The sequence below is a fragment of the Catharus ustulatus genome, unplaced genomic scaffold (genome assembly GCF_009819885.2).
Source record: "Catharus ustulatus isolate bCatUst1 unplaced genomic scaffold, bCatUst1.pri.v2 scaffold_134_arrow_ctg1, whole genome shotgun sequence".
NCBI classification, from domain to species: domain Eukaryota; kingdom Metazoa; phylum Chordata; class Aves; order Passeriformes; family Turdidae; genus Catharus; species Catharus ustulatus.
The window spans coordinates 1-11,548 of NW_024879480.1; the positions used below are offsets into that span (position 1 = coordinate 1).

An 11,548-nucleotide genomic window follows, 5' to 3' on the forward strand; every position below is an offset into this window, starting at 1 on the left:
TAGCACTGGGGTCTTGAATCCCCTGGGGCTTGGAGCCCTGGAATTTGTTTTGTCTTTCTGCTTAGGGAAATGCCTTGGAAAAGTACTGGGAAAACTTGTCACTAATACATTAGGCCACAGAGCTACAAATACATGTGTGAACAATACAGAGGGCATAGAAAAGAGAAAAAGGAAAAACCTAAATGGCATCAGCAAGGTCCTGGGCATGAACACACAGGTTCAGCTGGTCTTCTCAGCCCTATTTTTGCGAATTTTTGGGAACCATAGGAATCCTGCTGGAGTCTGTGGGGAGATGGCTTTGGCAAGTAAAAGTTCATTTCTTCTTTTCTCCTTGGAGCAGCTCCTGTTCCTACCATCAGTTCTGCCTCTCTCTCACCTGATGCCTCTGCTTGTTGCAGCAAAACAATTTCTGGCAGACAGAGGACACTGACACTTCCAGGCACATGGCTTTCTCCAGTGCCAGTTACGAGTGGGAGTCAGAAGAAAAACTCCATTAACCACAACTCCATTGGAAGATTCCCTTCCTTTTCACTGTGTGAATAAGCTCCACATTCACCTCTGAATTGTCAGATGTTTGTTAAGTATGAGAAGTTCTCTTTTATGATTTTTTTACTGTAGTGTGGAATGGGATAAGGGTTTCCTTCATTGACAAACTCCAGACCAAACTGCCTTTGGAATATGGCCCACTGGGCAGTTTTTGCCCAGCCATGATACTTCTAGGTAAGAAAGCTGGGGCAAAATGGTATTTGGAGCCAAAACCCAAGTGTGGGAAAACCAAAACATCCTGTGGAGATAAAGGCCTCCAGCTGTTCCTAGAAATGAATAGAGTTCCTGCCAAATGATTGTGTATTACTAAGTGCAATCTGTTTGCCTGGATGAGAGTCTTGCTCAACTGAAAAAGCAGAAGGATCAGCAAGGGTGCTCCCAATGGCCCATCACATTGTTTTTATTTTGCTCATCTGTCTTAAGTTTGCAGTTAAATATGTGTCTGCACCTGAGCTGATAAGAGAAAATATATATAAAAAAGAGACTCATGTCAGGGCCGTGACATTCCCCAAGAGGAATCACTGGTGTACATTTCATGGACCCCTCCTAACCTTATTAAAGTATTGTAGTCCTGGTTTAAAATAGACAGGCATGAAACAACTTGGAGAGACAGAGACTAAAATGGCTTATGGATTTGCTTTTTAGGAAAAAGGAAAACCACCCAAAAGGTGTTCTTCTAGAACATTTGAAAATATACTATATAACAATTAACAACTACAATAAATAAGAGTTTTAAAAGTGTTTTGGTATATGAATACTTAAAAACTAAGAAATGTGAAGATGTGAATGCACATTTTCATAAAAATATGAAATTAAAGACAAAAAAGATGCACTGTTCTACAATACACAGGTTGGTAAAGCTGTACTTTAATTAGTTCTTTTTACATTTCTAGAGTTTTTTCCTTGTGAGGACAGGCTAGGATATTCCATCAGAAAACTGTCACAGCCAAGACAGATTTCTTCTGGTTCTGGCTGAGATATTCTGGTTCAGAAAAGATCTGAATGAAGGCACAGAATAGGCTCTGCGTGATCCAAAACTGGAGGATGAGTCGGAGGGACCGGAAGACCAAAAATTGCTGAATGGCCAAGATCTGTAACCGGAGCATGAGCTGAATGTAGAGCCACTCCCAGTTGCTTGCGCACTCCAATTAGAGGGATTGGAAGTGGAGAAAGGATTTGGTAGGATAACATAGGAGGAATTCATCTGTGATCTGGATGGCAAAACGATGAGTAATGAGCCTGATGGTTGTGAGACATGGTAAGTCCTGCCTGCCTGCACTCCCCAGCACACTGCAATTAAAAACAAGAATAAAAAACAAATCAAGACAGAATCTACATTTGCTATTGTAGATAGCTCTCACAGAGGTACCTATGTGAAGTACTTATAACTGCTTCTTGTACTAATTGCTTCTTGGAAACACACAGCACCTGATTAAAGATACTAATCGTTACTGGAAAAAGGACATGAGCACAAGTATCCTTCCCTAGGAAGTCTTGGAAAACAGCAGCACTTTATTTGAAGTGCTACAGTTATGTACAGAAATTGTTTACTCCTCATCATAATTGCCAGTGTGTGTTACTAATTCAGTGAACGAACTATTTTTACAGTTGCCCCCAAAAAAATTTTCATCCCTGTGTAAGCTTTCAGTACCCCCTTTCTTTTCTGAAAAATGTCTCAGAACATTTCTGTTAACACAAAATGTATTACTCCATTATCTTTACAAATAAGCATTGTTGTTATTTGCCTAGAGAAGCTGTGCAGCATGAAGGGAGATGCTGGCTCTGAAGCCACATCTAAGTGACTAAAACTGATTGAAAAGCAGACTTACCAGGAGGAGTAGGACCAACAGGTGTACTGACTCCTCGGGGCATAAAGTAACTTGGAATAGATTCTGCCAGAGAAAGTAAAGTAGCTTCAGAGAATGTAAATATTGAAACCAAGGAAATGCACAGAACTGAAATAGTTATGGTTGGAAGGGAAGCCTGGGTTGGTTCCAGACACAGTGTAGGTTCTGTAGGGTGACACACCAGAGGTTGTGTCAGTTCCAGACAAAGAGTTAAGTTCTGTAGTGTGTCAGAGAATATCTCAGTACCTGACAAACTGTGGGATCTGTGTCTAGGCACCGCCCAGCATACTGAAATTAAAAAACAAAAAAAAGAATAAAAAACAAATCAAGACAGAATCTACATTTGCTATTAAACACCTCTCACAGAGGTATGTATGTGATGTACTTATAATTGTTTCCTTCTTGTCTTAAGTGCTTCTTAGAAACACAGGGCATCTGGTTATAGATATTAATCTTTATTGGACAAAGGACATGAGCACAAGTATCCTTCCCTAGGAAGTGCTGAAAAACAACAGTACTTAATTTGAAATGCCACAAATATGTACTGACATCTTTTAGTCCTCATCATTATAACTGCTAGAGTGGGTATTTTTAATCAAGAAAGCAAACTTATTCTGCAGTCTCCTGGACAAAAATTTTCATCCCTGTGTTAGCTTTCAACAGCCCCTTTCTTTTGTGAAAAATGTCTCAGAACATTTCTGTTAGCATGAAATTTATTACTCCATTACCTTTACAAATAAGCATTGTTGTTATTTGCCTAGAGAAGCTGTGCAGCATGAAGGGAGATGCTGGCTCTGAAGTCACATCTAAGTGACTAAAACTGATTGAAAAGCAGACTTACCAGAAGGAGCAGGACCAACAGGTGTACTGACTCCTCGGGGCATAAAGTAACTCGGAATAGATTCTGCCAGAGAAAGTAAAGTAGCTTCAGAGAATGTAAATATTGAAACCAAGGAAATGCACAGAACTGAAATAGTTATGGTTGGAAGGGAAGCCTAGGTTGGTTCCAGACACAGTGTAGGTTCTGTAGGGTGACACACCAGAGGTTTTGTCAGTTCCAGACAAAGAGTTAAGTTCTGTAGTGTGTCCCACCAGAGAATATCTCAGTACCTGACAAACTGTGGGATCTGTGTCTAGGCACTGCCCAGCATACTGAAATAAAAAAAAAGAATAAAAAACAAATCAAGATAGAATTGAAATTTGCTATTAAACACCTCAAACAGGGGTATGTATGTGAAGTACTTATAACTTCTTCCTTCTTGTCTTAAGGGCTTCTTTGAAACACAGGGCATCTGGTTATAGATATTAATCTTTATTGGACAAAGGACATGAGCACAAGTATCCTTCCCTAGGAAGTCTTGGAAAACAGCAGCACTTTATTTGAAGGGCTACAATTATGTACAGAAATTGTTTACTCCTCATCATTATAATTGCCAGAGTGTGTTACTAATCCAGTGAACGAACTATTTTTACAGTTGCCCTGACAAAAATTTTCATCTCCATGTTAGCTCTCAGCACCCCCTTTCTTTTCTGAAAAATGTCTCAGAACATTTCTGTTAACACAAAATGTATTACTCCATTATCTTTACACACAAGCATTGTTGTTATTTGCCTAGAGAAGCTGTGCAGCATGAAGGGAGATGCTGGCTCTGAAGCCACACTAAGTGACTAAAACTGCTTGAAAAGCAGACTTACCATTAGGAACAGGACCAACAGGTATACTGACTCCTCGGGGCATAAAGTAACTTGGAATAGATTCTGCCAGAGAAAGTAAAGTAGCTTCAGAGAATGTAAATATTGAAACCAAGGAAACGCACAGAACTGAAATAGTTATGGTTGGAAGGGAAGCCTGGGTTGATTCCAGACACAGTGTAGGTTCTGTAGGGTGACACACCAGAGGTTGTGCCAGTTCCAGACATAGGACAGCTTATGTAGTGTCCCACCAGAGGGTATCTCAGTACCTGACAAAGACTAGACTCTACCCAGCATATTGCAATTAATAAAATAGAATAAAAAACAAATCAGGACAGAATGATTTACTCTTAATCATTATAGTTGCTAGAGTTTTCTTAATCCGGTAAACAAACTAATTTTAAAGTCTCCCTGACAAAAAGTTTCATCCGTGTGTTAGCTTTCACCACCCCGTTTCACATCTGAAACGAGTGTCAGAATTTTCTTGATAGTACTTACTTTATTGCTCCATTATCTTTGCACTTAACTACTGTTGTTATTTGCTGCGCAGCATGAAGGGAGATGATGCCTAGGAACCCATATCCAGGACCACACGGCTAAGACTGGCACGGCCAGGGCGGCGCCAGGCGGCCGCGCCCATCCTGGGATGGCTCGCAAGGAACTGGATTTGTTCAGCCGCCTTTAGCCGGACATGCTGCCAACAGAAGGGCCAAGTGGTGGCAGCTGCTCTGCTGTGCCTTTTCTGCATTCAGCTTGAAGAAAGGTGCTGAGTGGAGCCGGCAGCCAACACGGCCCGCATGGTGCCGGCGGGAACCAACGTGAGAGGCATGAGGAGCAATTCCCCAGTGCAGAGCCCAGACAGGATCAACCTTTTAATGCTGCAGAACTCTAGAAAAGCTTTTCAACTGATAGAACTTGAGAACAAGCGAACCTATGGACACCAGTCCTCTCCCAAGTCAGAGCTAAAAAAAGGTGAAGACCCATGAGGAGAACAACATGATGACACCAAGGTCGGTAGAAAAGAGGGAGGGGGAGGAAGAGGTGCTCTGGGCCTCGGAGCTGAAATTCTTCTGCAAGCCATGGTGAGGACTGTAATACAACAATCTATTTCCCTGTAATTCATTAAGTGTATGGGGGAATGCAGAATTCACCCAAAGCCTGTGAGAAAAAGGTGCTCACGCTAGAATGCGTGGATGCTGAGAAGCTGTGATCTGGTGAAAGACTTGAACAGAGGGAAAACCCTTGCTTCCAGAAATACAAGAAAAAGACCCTTTCTTTTATACTAGAACAGTTGATCCTTAAAATAAAATCCCATTAACTAAATAGCTTGAAAAAAAAAAAGCACTTCTGGGAAGACTGTTTAGCCCGTGAAAGGGACTCACATTCCAGCACATTTGGGCTAAATCCTAAATAGCATCTAAAAATTAAAACCACATTGATAAAGTTCACAGAGAGCTGTCTCTTGTGGGAATGACCCCATGGCATAGACAAAGACTACTCTCCCTAAGCGAACTGAAAAAGATTTTTAGAAGTGACAAACTGACTAAAACCCCAATGTTTCTGTCTCCCTGCATTGTCGGTGGGAAGGAAAGAAGGGTTGGGGGAGGGGAGAGGTGTTTTTAGTCCTCATTATCCTTTTAAAATTCTGTTAATACATTTTTCTTCATCCATGTTCTAGATTTTTAAATTTTGAAGCTGTTTTTCCCCTGAGGTATTTTTCTCCTAATCCTTATCTCACCCCATTAGTTTTTAAAATGTTATTTCCTCTCTTCTGCTCAACTGTGGCAGAAGAGATGAAGTAAATTATTTGTCCATGGGTACACTGGCATTTAGCCAATGTCAAACCCACAACACTATTGTATTTTACTTGATTTAGTGTCACAGAAAGAATATCCACGTGTTTCAAAGCAAATAAACCATCCAGCACTAACAGTACTAAGAAAAGTTACAATTATTAGAGGTCTACAGATACTTAATTTTGTCCCACACTATTTCCAAGGAAAAAAAGCCAGTGTCACAAATTTCTACAATATCGTTGAAAGTAAAGTTTAAAAATAAAGGAAATCCAAAGAACTGACTGACATGGTTATGATTTCAAGGAGTGGATGTTACAGAATTGTTAATGGTTGAAAACACAAAGAAAAGAAAAAGACTTTGGAACTGGGAAAAAAGAAAAAAAAATTAAAAACAGTAATAAAAGAAAAAGTAAAAAACCAAACACTTACCCACCCGCCACCAACACTCATCAAAACCAAAAAAAAAACCCAACAAACCAACCAAGCAAAGACAACCAAAAAAAAAAAAATCCAAAGAAATGGGAACCACTAGAAAATGAAACTACAAGAAATCAATTACAAAAAATTAAAAATATTTTCATCCCTGGGTTAGCTCTTACCACACCTTCTCTTCTGAAAAATGTCAAAAAACATTTCTGTTAGCTTTGGCTCTACTACTCTACTACATTAATATTTAAGTATTCTCCTATTTGCTTAGAGAAGCTGTGCAGCATGAAGGGAGATGTTGCTTCTGAATCCACATCCATGTGACCATATTTGCTTGAAATCAGACTTACCTTTACAAGCACGAGGAGGAGCAGCAGGTGCACCGGCTGGTGGGGGTGAAACATCAGGTTGATAAACATCTGTTCAGAGAAGATGAAGTTTATAAATGAAGGAAATGCACAGAGCAGGAGTCATGTTTGGAAGGAAGGGTAGTATAAAATATTAATGGTTTATAAGAGAAAGAAAGGAAAAAACTTTTGGTAAAATAAAAACAGAGAAAGAAATTAAAAGAAGTAATAAAAGATTTGTAAGTCAAAACCCATCCACCCATTCCCAACAATCCCAAAAACAAACATTCCAACCAACCAAGCAACTAAGCACAAACCAAATTGTAAAATATCAAAGCAAATTAAGGTTCAATAGCAGAAAAACTCATTCCAGGAGTAATTTTATTCCCTGTGTGAGCTTTCACCTTTCCCTTTCTCATCTGAACAATGTTACAAAACATCTGTTCAGCAAAAGAAAGTTTTGATATGCAAGGAAATGCACTTAACATAAGTGGTTATGATTGCAAGGAAAGGGTATTACAAAATGATAATGGTTTAAAAAAATGGAAGGAAAAAGATTTGTGTTAAAGAAAAAAAAAAAGAAAGACATCAAAAGAAGTAATGAAATAAATAAAAAACAAAAATCAAACATCCACACACCCACAACAATGACTCCCCAAAACCAAAATAATACAAGAAACCAAGCATTCAAACTCGAACTAAAACTAAACAAAGCAAAAAATCATAGGAAATAGGTACCAGTAAAAAAACCCCCAACATTACAGTAGCAATTTTAATCTCTGTGTTATCCTACACCAGCACCTTTCTCTTCTGAAAAAAGTCTCAGAACATTTCTCTTTGCACTACTTTTAACGCTGCATTGTATTTACAATTATGTAAAGTTTCATTTGCCTACAGAACCTGTGCAGTGTGAGGGAAGATGGTGTCTGGGAACCCACATTCAAGTGAATAAAATGGCTTGAAGAGCAGACTTACCACAAGCAACAGGAGCAGGAGGAGGTGTACGGACTGTTCGTTGTACAACGTTAACCCGAACACGATCTGTTCAGAGAAAGTACAGTAATTTCACGAATACAAGCCGCACTGTTTTGACCAAAATTTTGCTCCCATACTGGAAATGCGGCTAATATTCAGGTGCGGTCAATATGTGAATAATTTTCTGACATTTTCAACCCTGGGAGCGCAAACCAAGTCAGTGCAAACTGCCAAGTCGAGCTCCTGCCAGCAAACCCTGCATTTACGTGGTTGTTACAAATTGTTACTCTGTTGCGTGGCGGGTGGAGCTGCTCTGTGCAGGCAGCACAGGGGGTGGGGAAGGTAGGGCAGCTCTGTCCTGCTGGCCCCACGGCTCGGGGGAAGCAGGGGCAGCTCTCTCATGCTGGCCCCACAGCTCGGGGGAATGCGGGCAGCTCTCTCCTGCTGGCCCCGCGGCTCGGGCTGCTCCCGTCGCCGCGTGCCGCTGCTGCAGGAGCAGGCAGGCTACATCCCTGACTCCCATGGCCGCCGCAGGTGCCGGCGGGCTCTGTGCCCCTCCTGCCGCCGCGGGGCAGTGCCAGGCTGGGGTGACCGAGCCCAGCAGTGGCGGTGGCCGGACCTGAGTGGCCCTGCCGAGCAGCAGCGCTGAGCTGGGCCACCCAGCCCTGTTGGCAGCCCCGAGCCCTCATGGCCCGAGCCAAGCCAGTAAACCCCGCCCTGCCGCAGTTTTGTTACTAACTGGCAACTTTGTTGCACATGGGTCCTCGCTGCGAACGACAGAGCGGCTTATACTCAGGTGCATCTAATTTATGGACAATAAACAAAATGTTTGCCAACACCCGGCAATGCGGCTTATACTCAGTGCAGCTTGTATTCGTGAATTTACTGTAAATTCACTTCAGAGGAGGGAAATGTGAAAAAGCAAGAAAATGCACACAGCCAAAATGGTTATGGATGCAAGGGAAAACTGCTGCAAAATGTCAGTGGTTTATAACAGAAAGAAAGAAAGAAGTTTTGGTTTTTGAAAAAGAAATTAAAGGAAGTAATAGAAAAGCTTAAACGAAAATACTTAACACCCGACTACGGATACACTGCAAAAGCAAAAAAAATCTTAGCGCCCAAACTAAAACCAAAAGTACCCAGGGAAAAAAGTACCAATAGAATAAAACTCCTTCCAGGAATAATTTTAATCTCTGTACTAGCTTTCACTATCCCCTCTCTCTCCTGCAATGGTCTTCGGAAGTTTCTCATGGCATTAATTTTATTCCTCTGTTATGTTTACAATTAAATATCATTGAATTTGCCTATATGAGCTTTGCAGCAGGAAGGGAGATGTTGCTTCTGAACCCACCTCCAAGTGACCATGTTTGCTTGAAATGAGACTTGCCAGCAGGAAAAGGAGCAGCAGGTGCACTGGCTGCTGGGATTGAAACATAAGACTGAGAAACATGTGTTCAAAGACGGTAAAGTTCACAAAACAAGGAAAAGACCTGAAATGTTTCTGCTTGTAAGGAAAGGCTAATACAAAATGTTAATGGTTAATAACAGACAGATATGAAAAAGCTTTGGGTTAAAGAAAAAGCAAGAAACAAGTTAAAAGAAGAATAAAAGAAAATGTTCATAAGTCAAAAACGCATCCACCCATCTCCAACACTCCAAAAAACCAAAAAATCCAATCAACCAAGCAACTAAGCCCATAACAAAATATAAAATATCAAACCAAATTAAGAACCAGTAGAAAAAAAATCATTACAGTGGTAATTTTAATCCCTGTTTTATCCTACATCAGCACCTTTCTCTTCTGAAAAAAGACTCAGAACATTTCTCTTAGCACTACTTTTAACGATGCATTGTATTTACAGTTATGTAAAGTTTCATTTGCCTTATAGAATCTGTGCAGTTTGAAGGAAGATGGTGTCTGGGAACTCACAGTCAAGTGATAAAATTGCTTGAAGAGCAGACTTACCATCAGGAGCAGGAGCAGGAGGAGGTGTATGGGCTGTTCGTTGTACAACATTAACCCGAACTTGATCTGTTCAGAGAAAGTAAATTCACTTCAGAGGAGGGAAATGTGAAAAAGCAAGGAAATGTACACAACCAAAATGTTTATGGTATTAAGGAAAAGCTGCTACAAAATGTTAGTGGTTTATAACAGAAAGGAAGAAAGAAGTTTTGGTTTTTGAAGAAGAAATTAAAGGAAGTAATAGAAAAGCTTAGACCAGAACACCTAACCCCCCCACTTTGGATAGTCTGTAAAAACAAAAAAAATCTAAGCACCCAAACAACCTAACCCAAACTAAAACCAAAAGTACCCAGGGAAAAAAGTACCAATAGAATAAAACTCCTTCCAGGAATAATTTTAATCTCTGTACTAGCTTTCACTATCCCCTCTCTCTCCTGCAATGGTCTTCGGAAGTTTCTCATGGCATTAATTTTATTCCTCTAAATATCATTGAATTTGCCTATATGAGCTTTGCAGCAGGAAGGGAGATGTTGCTTCTGAACCCACCTCCAAGTGACCATGTTTGCTTGAAATGAGACTTGCCAGCAGGAAAAGGAGCAGCAGATGTGCTGGCTGCTGGGATTGAAACACAAGACTTAGAAACGTGTTCAAAGACGGTAAAGTTCACAAAACAAGGAAAAGACCTGAAATGTTTCTGCTTGTAAGGAAAGGCTAATACAAAATGTTAATGGTTAATAACAGACAGATATGAAAAAGCTTTGGGTTAAAGAAAAAGCAAGAAACAAGTTAAAAGAGGAATAAAAGAAAATATTCATACGTCAAAAACTCATCCACCCATCCCCAACACTCCGCAAAAACAAAAATCCAATCAACCAAGCAACTAAGCCCATAACAAAATATAAAATATCAAACCAAATTAAGAACCAGTAGAAAAAACCATTACAGTGGTAATTTTAATCCCTGTGTTATCCTACACCAGCACCTTTCTCTTCTGAAGACATCTCAGAACATTTCTCTTAGCACTACTTTTAACGATGCATTGTATTTACAGTTATGTAAAGTTTCATTTGCCTACAGAATCTGTGCAGCTTGAAGGAAGATGGTGTCTGGGAACTCACTTTCAAGCGGCTAAAATTGCTTGAAGTGCAGACTTACCATCAGGAGCAGGAGCAGGAGGAGGTGTATGGACTGTTCGTTGTACAACATTAACCCGAACTTGATCTGTTCAGAGAAAGTAAATTCACTTCAGAGGAGGGAAATGTGAAAAAGCAAGGAAATGCACGCAGCCAAAATGGTTATGGTTGTAAGGAAAGGCTGCTACAAAATGTTAGTGGTTTATAACAGAAAGAAAGAAAGGAAGAAAGGAAGAAAGGAAGAAAGGAAGAAAGGAAGAAAGGAAGAAAGGAAGAAAGGAAGAAAGAAAGAAAGAAAGAAAGAAAGAAAGAAAGAAAGAAAGAAAGAAAGAAAGAAAGAGAAAGAAAGAAAGAGAAAGAAAGAGAAAGAAAGAAAGAAAGAAAGAAAGAAAGAAAGAGAAAGAAAGACAGAGAGAGAGAGAGAAAGAAAGAAAGAAAGAAAGAAAGAAAGAAAGAAAGAAAGAAAAGAAAGAAAGTCTTTGGTTTAAAAAAAAGAAATTAAAGGATGTAATAGAAAAGCTAAAATCCAAACATCGAAGCCCCAGTACTGTTACTCTCCAAAAACACACAAAACAATCCTACCAAACAAACACCCTAAACCAAACGAAAAGCAAAAGTACCCATTGAAAGAAGGACCAATAGAAAAAAAACTCATTACAGAAGTAATTTTAGTCCCAGAGCTAGCTTTCATCATCCCCTCTCTCTTCTGACAAATGTCTTCAAAGTTTTCTGTCGGCATTAATTTTATTGCTCCATTATGTTTACAATTAAGTATCATTACATTTCCATATATGTTCTTTGCAGCATGAAGGGAAATGCTGCT

At 40.0% G+C, this 11,548-nt stretch overlaps 1 protein-coding gene across 1 annotated transcript; it reads right to left on the bottom strand.

Annotated features, from left to right (window-relative positions):
* Positions 1-1,507: 1,507 nt before the first annotated feature.
* Positions 1,508-10,906, bottom strand: LOC117011405. Its single transcript, XM_033086765.1, has 11 exons — positions 10,748-10,906; positions 10,139-10,204; positions 9,596-9,661; positions 8,981-9,049; positions 7,630-7,695; positions 6,658-6,726; positions 4,089-4,151; positions 3,235-3,297; positions 2,640-2,681; positions 2,376-2,438; positions 1,508-1,836 (listed from the first exon to the last, which is right to left on the bottom strand). Exons 1-11 carry the CDS (start codon positions 10,796-10,798, stop codon positions 1,747-1,749), a joined length of 708 nt encoding a protein of 235 aa, XP_032942656.1. The 5' UTR covers positions 10,799-10,906; the 3' UTR covers positions 1,508-1,746.
* Positions 10,907-11,548: the final 642 nt, after the last annotated feature.